Here is a 12,684-nt window from a genome sequence, read left to right as displayed (position 1 = left end):
AATGTGTCCTCCGTGAAGACAGAATTTCTTTTTAACTTTTATTTTAGATTCAGGGATTACATGCACAGGTTTATTAGCTGGATATTTTTCATGATGCTGAGGTTTGGGGTATGAATGATCCTGTTACCCAGGTACTAAGCATAGTACCCAACAGTTAGTTTTTCAACACTTGCCCCCTTTACTTTCTTCTTCTAGTAGTCCCCAGTGTCTGTTTCCATCTTTATGTCCATGAGTACCCAATGTTTCGCTCCCACTTCTAAGTGAGAATATGCAGTGTTTGTTTTTCTGCTCCTGTGTTAATTTGCCTAGGATAATGGCTTCCAGCTACATTCATGTTGCTACAAAGGATGTGATTTTGTTCTTTTTTATGGCTGCATAGTATTCCATGGTGTATATATACCACATTTTCTTTATTCAGTCCACGATTGATGGGCACTTAGGTTGATTCCATAAGACAGAATTTTTGGCCAGGCACAGTGGCTCACGCCTGTAATCCCAGCACTTTGGAGGCCAAGGCAGGTGGATCACCTGAGGTCAGGAGTTCGAGACCAGCCTGGCCAACATGGTGAAACCCTGTCTCTACTAAAAATACAAAAAATTAGCCGGGCATTGTGGTGGGCGCCTGTATTCTCAGCTACTCGGGAGGCTGAGCCAGGAGAATTGCTTGAACCCAGGAGGCAGAGGTTGCAGTGAGCTGAGATCGTGCCATTTCACTCTCAGACTGGGCAACAAGAGCCAAACTCTGTCTCAAGAAAAAAAAAAAGACAGAATTTTTGTCTGTTCACAGCTGCTAACATTTGTGCAATGAATGTTTGTACAACATCTAAAACCATGTCTGTTACCTATAACAATAGATAATTGTTGATTGAATTAATCAATCCTGCCTCTAGAAGTAGCTATTGTAACCAACTCCAGAGTCCCTGAATTTTATTCCAGATGTTGAGTGGGAAGAACAGAAGCTGAGAAAAGAGGCTTTCACAATGTAAATCGTAGGAATTGCTGTAGTGATCCAGATGACAAACTTTTCTAGATCTGTATTTTGATTCTGTCAGAGGGACCAAGGGATGAATGTGATGGCAGGGGTCAGTGTTCCTCTAGACATCTGCCTCAGAGCCTGGGGTTTATCATTCACCAATTCATTTATCCATACACTCAGAAAATCAACTTTTTATCAATAATCAGCTCTGGGGATAAAAAGCTGAACAAGACATATTATTCCATACCCTCATGCATCTTGTCATCCATAACTAGATCAGCATTTTAGGGGAAATTATTTATCTTTTCAGCCTGTTCCAGCCCTGTGAAGGAACATTCTTTAGCAGTACTACTTTATAAAATAATAATATAATTTTTGTGTCTATTAATAGAACCTTAAGTAAGTTTCTTAAGGAAAAAGTGCCCCCCCTCCCCCACCCCACTGCAGTGGCCTCGTCAGGCCTGGGTGAAGACACTGACTTTCTCATCAGTTCAGGTCCCTGGGACTACTCCTGGATAACTGTGACAGAACTGAGTGGTTCTTCCAACTTACAGGGAAACTCTTCTTTTATTGGTGACATGGGGTCAATGATGTTGGCTAGATATGAGAGAAAAACACAGTAGGGCATATATGATGGTAGAAAAAAATAGAAAATGTTAAACTTGAAAAGTGCCTCCTCTTGTTTTTCCTGCCGCCAGCTCTCATCCCTTCTCTGACAAGGGGTTCAATAGTGAGCATATCTTGAGCACCTTGTATTGATTTCTCCTGTGATCATATCCCAGCAAATGGAGGGAGATGTCAGGAACATAGTGGCTTGTTCTGTGTGACTTAGCAACAGCAGATATGAAAAGAATTAAGACTGTGGGCCTATTGTAAACTCAGGGTAAATCAACACTGAGAGGAGACCATTGACAGGAGGCGACAATTATGTCCAGAATGAGCCTGGCAATCCTAGGGCCCCCGGCTTGAGGAAGCCTAGATCAGACAAGAATCTACTTAGGGTGGAGGGGCCGGCTGGTGAAGGCCACTCAGAACTGCTTCAAATGAAGAGGACTGGGATGTTTATTTTAGGGACGACTCAGAAGGCCCACAAGTGCCATCTTCAGATGATGGAAGGACTCTTCATGTATGTGGGAGAAGCACTAGACCTTCCCCTCAGAGCTTGGAGTGAGGAGAACTGGGTGGGAAGGCTTCCTACACTCAGACATAGTCAAGGATAGCACTGGGGAGCAGTTCTGGGCCTCACTGCCTGATCCTTTGGAACCAGTGTGAGTCACTATTTGTATCTGAGGAGCTCCGAAGCTTATTGAAGCCAACTTAGGACACTAAGAAGTTAATGCTTCAGGAAGAAGAGAAAGGACAGCTCTCATTTGGGGCCATTTGCTGTGATCTTCCTTTTTATAAATTGCTGATAGTCAGGGGACTTTATTTTCCTGCTCTCTTTAAAACATTTTCCCATACCTATTGATCCAACAATTCAACTTTTGAGAGTCTATATTATAGAAATAAAAATACAAGCATATAGCGATCTATGCACAAGGATGGATATGGTTTGATGTAGAATAGTTTGAATTGCAAAAGTGTGAAAACAACCTAAATGACAATTAAAAGGGAATAATTGAGTACACTCTGGTGTATTCATAATATGAACTGTTCTGTAGTTACTATAGACATTAAGTTAGATCTCCATCTACTATCCTGGAGGGATGGGCAGGCTATAGCGTTAAGTGAGGAAAGTGAGAGAAACATGTACAATATGATCTTATTTTGTTAGAATAAATTAAAAATCTCTCCACATATATAATATAATCATGTTGGCCTATATTTGTGTGAGGATGGCAAAAGGAGGGGAAGAATATAGATGAAAGTTGTTAACATGGGTTGGAGAGTTTGGGGTGTGATGAAGTTGGGTAGGAACCTGAGACAGATGGGGCAGGATTAGAGACAAAGTGAATAATGAAGCAGGATGGCATGTCTATCTATCTATCTATCTATCTATCTATCTATCTATCTATCTATCTATCTATCATGTATCTGTCTATCAATCATCTATCTACCTATCTCTATCTATCTCTAATAAAGATGGTACTTTAAACAAACTTAAAAGAAAGCTGGGAAATGTTTAAAGATAAATTATTTTGTATTAGAACTGAATTTCTAGATATCATTAAAGATGAATGATGTATTTTTCTAAGCTTTTTCTTTGCTATGTAGAAGGTATCTATTTTCTCCTAGTGCTTCAGGAAAAAAAAAGGTTCTTTTCTTAAATCTAGGGAACATAGGATCAGGTTAGGAGCACTCATCTCAGTTAAGAATTTTGCTAGTTGTTGGTAGGGAAGTAGGGCATTGAATGAAAAGAGTTCTAATATGTGTGTGTGTGTGTGTGTGTGTGTGTGTGTGTATGATCAGTTTTTCTCTGCTGAGATCATCAAGATGCTGCTCTCTTTTTTGTAATTTAGATGCTATCAAATCATTTTCAGTAATTGTTTTTCATATTAAATTATTCTTATTATACATTCATATCCAAGAACCCTATGGCTCTTCTTATGTAAAGGATTTGTCTACATCTGGAGTAGTCCAGACAGTGTAGAGTTGGGTGACAGTTTAACCCCTGCATATCTTGAAAGAGGAATTTGGGTAAAATAGGATGTTGTTTCATATTCACATTTGGATGTAGACTGAGAACTGATCCCAAGTAGCTTTACTGATACAGAAGCAAATGAGTGGTATGTCCGATCCATGGAAATAGTAATGCTAACTATTTTATTTCCTTGATTTTAAGATGTTCATTTTATATGTTAACTGAAATCTGAATGCATCTCACTACACTTGTATGCATTTATCAGAGTAATATTGCAAGTCAGTAGTGATCTTATAATGGAAGGTCTTGGAAGTCCTGTAGAATCCCCATTAGCTGGGTGAGTTCTGGATATTTGATGCAAATTAGAACACTCCAGAATCATGAACCTCAACCAGAATTGCAGCCTACATAGGGTTTTCCCTTCAGGGAAACCGGAAAGTTATAAAAGTGTTTTCTTTTCTTTTTTTTCTTTTCCTTCTTTCTTTCTTTTTCTTTTTTTTTTTTTTTTGAGATGGAGTTTCACTCTTATTGCCCAGGCTGGAGTGCAATGGTGCAATCTCAGCTCACTGCAACCTCCACCTCCTGGGTTCAAGCAATTCTTCTGCCTCAGCCTCCTGAGTAGCTGAGATTACAGGCATGTGCCACCATGCCGGGCTAATTTTTTTTGTATTTTTAGTAGAGATGGGGTTTCTCCATGTTGGTCAGGCTGGTCTGACCTCAGGTGATCTGCCTGCCTTGGCCTCCCAAAGTGTTGGGATTACAGGCGTGAGCCACCACGCCTGGCCGGCCAACAGTGTTTATTTTCATACAGGTGACTGCCTTTATAGATAGGTAATACTAAAAATCTGCAAAGTAGGGTCTCTGCATGGCTGACTCCATCTTTTAAATCTTAATTTTAATTCAGAGGCACCATCATTTTGGGAAAACTAGTCATGTGCAGTGACATTTATTTTTTTTCCACCTCACAGGCTAAAAAAATCTTTTGTGAGCCCAGCAACTTGAATGGTGCTTATGGGCAATTTGTTTGTCACAAGGGGTGGGAAGAATCAGAAGAGAAGTGTTCTCTGGAGCTGTGTGCTGGAGAGAATGAAGGAATGAAGGCGAGCTGTGATGTGGAAAAATGAGCTCACTGACTAGGTTGCTGGTATTCTACATTTGCTCTGGGAGTCCTGTCAAGCATTTTCTTTGAGTTTTGTTGTTGCTGTCGCTTTGTTTTCTTGGGCATCATATCTGCTTCTTCCAAAACAATCACCCCCTCCTGGCCCCCACTCCCCAGGCTAGTCTGTCAGGCTGCACGGCTGCCTTTCCCGTGTGTGTTTGAGGCCATGGTCTTTTGCTGCTTTTCTCATGCCTTTTCTTTATGATGTTTCAGCTCATCCACCATACACCATGTGCTTTAGAGTGAAATTCTACCCACATGAACCCTTGAAGATTAAAGAAGAGCTCACAAGGTATTTTTTGTTTGTTCGTATGTTTAACGTGTGCCTTTAACCAGCCAGAATCTCTTTGGTCTTGCAGGCTAGACCGGCCTCCTGTCTAGAGCTGACGTCTCAATGTTGCAGGCTTGGAACTCAGCGTTTTTGCTTGGAATGCTTCTCTTACACTGAATTGTTTTGGGATTTTTTAAAAAAACAATTGTCATTGAGAGTGTAATTAACTGCAGAAAAAAGCACTGGCTATGATGGGGGAGGTGTTCTCTGAAAACATCTGACAGTGGGGTGCTAAAAATAAATAGGAGGCGTCTGTCTTCGAGACATGGGCAAATTCATACCCAGTACAGTCCCTAGTCTATCTTTTGGATCTCAGCTTTTCTGGGAGGGAAAAGATCGCCTGGCAGAATGCACTGTCTGTCATCCTGCCTTCCACTTGCTGAATGACCGACTGGGAGGCAGGCTTCCCTCCACTCAGACTCTTCTCAGTCCAACTCTCCGAATTTTTGAGTCCTTGAACCTCCTCCCTTCTCACCTCCCTCTGCTGGGGCTACAGCTTCAGTGTACCTTCTGGGGGTTTGGCTTCCTTGAATAACCTGGGCACATGTTGTGAGCAGGATTCTAGGAGGACGGGAGAGAGAGCGCTGCTGTACACTTAGCTCTAGATGAGGCTCTGGCTTGGTGACCACAAAAATCACTTGCTATAATCATCTCTCAAAATAAGCTGCTTAGGTACAGACAGATGCAACAGAAAAGCAAGTGTAATCTGCTCTGATCATTGGCAGGGGGAGGTTTTGGGTTCTTGGATATTTTGCTTCCTTGTTATTATCCAGGATCTCTGGTAAGCTTGACCATTAGTGGCATGGAGGTGACTTTGGGAGGGAGCAGATGGTTCTGCTCTCTATTATTAATTTGCTCACGGTCATTTAGTGAGGTTTGTGCTGGGGGTGGGAGATGGGGAGAGAGGGTGTGTGTGTGTAGAAACGAGGGTAATAGATAATGGACGTTATAAGCAGTGGTTGGGATTTTGCAATCTGGCCTGGTTTTTTCTTTTCTTTGAGGTAAAATTCACATGACATAAATGTATCTCACCATTTTAAAGTGTATAATGCAGTGGCATTCAGTACCTTCACAGTGTTGGACAACCCTCCCCACCATCTAGTTCTAGAAGTTTTCATCACCCTCAAAAGAAACCATGTACCCCATAGAAGTCACTCCCTATTCTCCACCCTAGTCCCCATCCAAACCCCTGGCAACCACTAATCTACTTTTGGTTTCTATGGATTTACCCATTCTGGACATTTCATGTAAATGGAATGGTATAGTATGTAGCCTTGGTCTGATTTTGGATTGAAAATTTTAATTATTTATTTGATAAATTTGTTCTCACTTGCTGTTACTACCCAGGGGGCAGTGACTGAATTAGCTGCCAGAGAGAGAGAGAGAGAGAGAGAGAGAGAGAGAGAGAGAGAGAGAGAGAGAGAGAGAGAGAGAGAGAGAGAGAGAGAGAGAGAGAGAGAGAGAGAGAGAGAGAGAGAGAGAGAGAGAGAGAGAGAGAGAGAGAGAGAGAGAGAGAGAGAGAGAGAGAGAGAGAGAGAGAGAGAGAGAGAGAGAGAGAGAGAGAGAGAGAGAGAGAGAGAGAGAGAGAGAGAGAGAGAGAGAGAGAGAGAGAGAGAGAGAGAGAGAGAGAGAGAGAGAGAGAGAGAGAGAGAGAGAGAGAGAGAGAGAGAGAGAGAGAGAGAGAGAGAGAGAGAGAGAGAGAGAGAGAGAGAGAGAGAGAGAGAGAGAGAGAGAGAGAGAGAGAGAGAGAGAGAGAGAGAGAGAGAGAGAGAGAGAGAGAGAGAGAGAGAGAGAGAGAGAGAGAGAGAGAGAGAGAGAGAGAGAGAGAGAGAGAGAGAGAGAGAGAGAGAGAGAGAGAGAGAGAGAGAGAGAGAGAGAGAGAGAGAGAGAGAGAGAGAGAGAGAGAGAGAGAGAGAGAGAGAGAGAGAGAGAGAGAGAGAGAGAGAGAGAGAGAGAGAGAGAGAGAGAGAGAGAGAGAGAGAGAGAGAGAGAGAGAGAGAGAGAGAGAGAGAGAGAGAGAGAGAGAGAGAGAGAGAGAGAGAGAGAGAGAGAGAGAGAGAGAGAGAGAGAGAGAGAGAGAGAGAGAGAGAGAGAGAGAGAGAGAGAGAGAGAGAGAGAGAGAGAGAGAGGAGAGAGAGAAGAGAGAGAGAGAGAGAGGAGAGAGAGAAGAGAGAGAGAGCTATTTTTCCTGCCCTCAGGGTGCTAACAGTGTAATTAGGAAGATCAAATCAAATCCTAATGCCTCACTTTTGTCATTTGTTCTCTTTATAATTTTGTCTGGAGGATAAAAATTGAGTATGTGTCACAATATAAATTAAGGATGGACATTTTGTTGTTGGAAAAAGTCCCATTTGAAAGTAAAAGAGTACAGCATTTCAGTTAATAACCCTAGGTTCACCCCTCTCAATTGTATTTGCTAACATTTTCCTACCTTTGACTGAATAGCTCAGGTATGAATAGTGGAATATCATGACCCTTTCAGTTTCCAAAGGTAATTAAGATGTTCCACTGCCCTTATACAAGTAGAAATGGACTTTTCTTAGTCAACACAGTCCTTAGAATTCTAAACGAATTGAGAAACTATGGAATGCCCCAGGTGCTTATGGTTTGAATTCTTATCTTGAAGGCATTTAGTTTTTCTTGTATGATAAATTGTTATTTTATTATAAGATTAATCTAAAGTTTGAGAAGAATTTAATATGTGAGAAGTTAAGATCATATTCATGACCATGCTTAAGAATAAAGAAATGTTAAGAAAAAGGCAAATTTAAAAACACAAAATAATAAAAATAACCACAAAAATTATATTTGAAATCATTTTTTATCCTTTATCCTTTATCTCTCCATTTAAGCAATCATCTTACAATCCTTTAGACTTCTGGGGCTTTTGTAAATGCTCTATACAATTGAATGTTACCAAAAGAATGTTGATTTTAATTTTTTTAGAAGAACCATCTTCCAATCCATGTGAAAAATGCACATGGATTTTTCCATGTGCATAAAATTGCAGAGATGCAATTTTATTAATGGCAGCACAATAATTTATGACTCAGACCCTCATGGGTTTTGTTGCTTAATCTTTTTATGCAGGAATGACACTAAAGGGAGATGCATTATTTTTTGGTAGCTATTATATTAAAAAATGAGCATCCTTAATGTGAAACCATTTGCAAGACTCAGTGGATTATGTTGAATCCACAGTAATTCTTGATTATCTCCTGAGATCACTGATATGGGCACAGCCCCAAACTCTGACGTGAAAGCTGCTTTTCTTTTCTCAGGAAGCTCTTGCCAAATTGATTTCTGAGTTATGGGATTAGAACCCAAGCCTCTCATTTATCAATAAATAGTTATCTGAAACTATTTTTCATGGCCAAACTCATCAAAAAGTAGAAAGAAATGCTTTTATGTTTGATGCATACATTCAATACACAGAAAAGAAACTTCATGGTATTTGGCCTGGTAGTTTAGAGTCCTTAAAAAGGGCTAAGATTTAATCATTTAAAGCATTTGTGTGACCTTGCTATTCTGAATAGTCTAGGGCCGGTCCTCAAAGTGAGGTCCCTGGGCCAGCAGCGTCAGCATCCCCTGGGAACTTGTTATAAATGCAGATTCTTGGTGTCTGTCCAAGACCTACTGAATCAGAAACCTCTGGGAGTTGGGTCCAGCAATCTATTTTCATAAGCCCTCCAGGTAATTCTGAAGCATGCCAAATTTTGAGAACCACCACTCTAAGACAATTTGGATTTTCAAAATAGTTTATTTTGACAGATATTGAAGTGTACAGTTTAGTGTGTGCACAGATTTGTGCCACTAACACCATGATCTGATTCCAAAACATTTTCATCACCCCAGTAGGAAATTTTGTACCCAAGTAGTCATCCAGTATTCTCTTTTCTCCCAAGTTCCTGGCAACCACTTATCTGTTTTCTGTCTCTATAGATTTGTCCATTCTGGTTGTTTCATATAAATCCAAGCATGCAATGTGTAGCACCTTTTGGGTCTGGCGTCTTTTCACTTAGCATAATGCTTTCAAAGTTCATCCGTGTTGTAGCATCTTCAGCATTTCGTTTTTGTTATGGTTGGATGATATTCCAGTGTATGGATATACCACGTTTCTTTTATGTATTCATCAGTTGGGGGACATTTGGCTTGTTTTCACTTTTTTTTTTTTTTTTTTTGTGAGCTGGAGTCTTGCTCTGTCGCCCAGGCTGGAGTGCAGTGGCGTGATCTCTGCTCACTTCAGCTTCTGCTTCTTGGGTTCAAGCAATTCTCCTGCCTCAACCTCCCAAGTAGCTAGGATTACAGGCACGAGCCACCACACCTGGCTAATTTTTGTATTTTTAGTAGAGACTGCGTTTTGCCATGTTGGCCAGGCTGTTCTCGAACTCCTGACCTCAGGCTATCCGCCCGCCTCGGCCTCCCAAATGCTGGGAGTACAGGCGTGAGCCTCTGTGCCCTGCCCTGTTTTCACTTTCTAGCTATAATGAATAATGTTATTATGAACATTCATGTACAAGTTTTGGTGAGGGCCTAGATTCTGATTTCATTGGGTCTGGGGTAGGATCCAGAAGCCCACTGGTTTAGAACCTTATTACTCAAAGTGTGGCTGATGGAGCTGCACCACAGCATCCCCTGGAACTTAATTAATTGATTAATTAATTTGTATTTATTTTTTGAGATGGAGTCTTGCTCTGTCACCCAGGCTGGAGTGCAGTGGCACGATCTTGGCTCACTGTAACTTCTGCCTCCTGGGTTCAAGTGATTCTCCTGCCTCAGCCTCCCGAGTAGCTGGGATTATAGGCACCCACCACCACGCCTGACTAATTTTTTGTATTTTTAGTAGAGACGGGGTTTCACCATGTTAGCCAGGATGGTCTCCATCTGCTGACCTCATGATCTGCTCAACTTGGCCTCCCAAATTGCTGGAATTACAGGCGTGAGCCACCACGCCCGGCCTCCCAGGAGCTTATTAGAAATACAGAATCTCAAGCCCATCCAAGACCTTTTGAATCAGAATCAGTTTTAACAAACTCTTCAAGTAATTCGTATGCACGTTAAAGTGTGAGAGGCACTAGATTAGGCAGCTAGTCTGAGTCCTTACCCAATGAGTATAATATTGTTCCTTTGACAGAATGCATAGCAAACTCCAAATTAGAAACTTATTAGGGACTGCCTTTATCCTCTGCACACAATTTAATACTAAACTGGGGACAAAGATTCATTTGAGCCTCCACCCTGCCCCCAGTGCCCACACAGCACAGTGCACAGCATAAAGCAGATGTTAGACAAAGATACAGTGAAGGAAAACATCAGTGAGCCACTGATTCCTTCAATGGATCCAATGTGCTTTCAGTGAACCAATGGCCCAGAAACAGTGAGCTCCAGTGCTCTGGGGTTGACAGCATCCCTGTGACCTTAGCACACTAATCACTCTTTCTGATTCTCTATTTCTTTGCCTTCAAAATGGGGATTATGCATGTCACTCTTCCTGTGGCTGAGTAAAGATTAAATTACTTGGGCGCTAGAGATGTTTATTAGTTGAGGTTCTCTAGAGAAATAGAACCAATAGGCTACACACACACACACACACACACGCACACATGCGCACACACCCTTTCATACATAATGAGATTTATTATAAGGAATTGGCCCATGTGATTATGAAGGCCAAGGTATTCCATGATCTGCTGTCTGTAACCTGGAGACCCAGGAAAGCCAGGGGTGTAGTTCAAAGGCCTGAGAGCCAGAGAGTCAATGGTGTAGATTCCAATCCAAGTCTGAAGGTCTGAGAACCAGGAACACTGAGGATAGAAGATTGATGTCCCAGCTCAAGCAGTCAGGCAGAGTGAATTCAGCTTCCTCTGCCTTTGTGTGCTATTCAGTCCCTCAATGGATTGCATGAGGTCCACTCACACTGGGGAGGGTCATCTGCTTTACTCAGTCCACCAAGTCAAATGCTGATCTCTTCCAGAAACACCCTCGCCCAGAAAAAATGTTGAACCAGATATCTGGGTATCCCATGGCTCAATCCAATTGACACATAAAATTAACCTCACAAGGTGATAACTGCGACTGATTGAGAGATGCTCCCCACAAACCCCCAAGAAGATGAGAAGGAGAAAAAACATTGGTTTCTGAGAGTTAAACTCTAAAGGAAGCACGGAAAGAATCTGCACACATCTGTAAAGTTACTCTGCTCAGAAACAACAGATCCCAGGCCTGAGCCTGGAAAGAAAGAACCTTGAGAAGATGAGGAAATTGGAAGAGAGCTTGATCAGTGTGGAGTAACAGAAAGGACAGGGACAAAATGAGCCTGAGCCAGGGGTTGCAACCTGGCACCCTGCTCTGCTGCCTGCCTCCTACCTCGCTATTTTTCTGGAAAAACTGGACAAAGTGCTTTTCTAGTGGCAGCACTAGGCTGGAGCTGTGTGGTAGCTGCCCCCTTTCTAGGGAGCTGCTGTGTCCCATCCTGCTTCCAGCACTTCTTGCACCAGCACAGGTGACTTGCCCGTGTCACAGGCCACTGTGTACCTGACCTCAGCAGGCATCTGAGTGTGCCATCCCTGGAGTGGGGAGACTCTACACAGATGACAACTCTAGTTGTGAATCAGTTAGTTGCCTTTCTGGCCTCATAATAACTGTGTCTGTCTGAGGTTGATTAATGTGTCTCTCTGCCCCTAAGAAATGATGAGGCTGGCCTTATGTACGGGTTGAGTCCGTTTCCTGGCTCTCCATTTGAAACAGAGCTTGGGCAGCATGTACCTGAGATGCAGCTAGTGATGACGGTGGCCGTGGCTGTCCTCATGAGGGAGCTGCTGCCAGGAGCTCTGGCCACTGGGTCCTGTGGCTTTCCTCATTTCTTCTCATGCCTCTTTGAAAAGGCCGAGCCTGCTCAGCTTTGGAGGCTGATAAGATCTGCTCGGCAGACACTTCTGATTTTCTGAATTCAGAGGGCCCCTCTCAGCTTTCCTCTGCTTGTTCTACAAAGGGCTGGGCATGTCTAAGTCAGTCCTTAGAGCTGGGAAAATCTCTGGTCACCATGGGAGCTAAGCATGAACAATCCTACTTCTTCCAGACTTCAGCCAAAAGTTAGGGTGACCATTTCTCCTTTTGTATTGCAGGTACCTTTTGTACCTTCAGATTAAAAGGGACATTTTTCATGGCCGCCTGCTGTGCTCCTTTTCTGATGCTGCCTACCTGGGTGCCTGTATTGTTCAAGGTAAGTCTGGCCACAGCTCACCCACGCCACCATTGCACTGTGGAGCTCCGGCTGTTTCAAGCCTCCCTTCTCTCCCACCCGTGGACATCCTGCCTGTGTCTGTGGCTGGAGACCATGTAGGGCTGGGTACATAGCAACAGAACCCCAACTCACCTTCCCTTCCAAGCCAGTGGGGTCCCGGTGGAAGGCTGGGCTGAGATGTTCACAGGAGCCTCTGCAAAAACAGAGTCCCTCAAGATCCCATGAGTCAGAGTCAGAAGCTCTCTTTCAAAGGGGCTGGAATGTGGAATGGGTGGGTTTATAAGAAGCTCTGAAGGGATGTGGGTATTGTATGTTCTCAGTTCCAAATGCTAGGTGAGAGGCCTAATGGACATATTGAGGAGGGAATCTGCCTCTAGGAAGATAGGTGTTAAAC

General features: G+C 42.8%; 1 protein-coding gene across 3 annotated transcripts in view; it reads left to right on the top strand.

Moving 5' to 3' along the window:
* FRMD3 (FERM domain containing 3) overlaps positions 1–12,684 on the top strand; it is a 309,481-nt gene that overhangs the window by 195,767 nt on the left and 101,030 nt on the right. For all 3 annotated transcript variants that reach the window (XM_009244544.3, XM_054519443.2, NM_001132757.2), the window contains 2 exon segments: positions 4,930–5,008; positions 12,172–12,269. In XM_009244544.3, coding sequence (XP_009242819.1) covers positions 4,930–5,008; positions 12,172–12,269 — 177 coding nt within the window.

The sequence above is a fragment of the Pongo abelii genome, chromosome 13, assembly GCF_028885655.2.
Source record: "Pongo abelii isolate AG06213 chromosome 13, NHGRI_mPonAbe1-v2.0_pri, whole genome shotgun sequence".
NCBI lineage: Eukaryota > Metazoa > Chordata > Mammalia > Primates > Hominidae > Pongo > Pongo abelii.
Note: the sequence above shows the minus strand (reverse complement) of the source record. Positions and strands in the feature narration are given on the sequence as shown.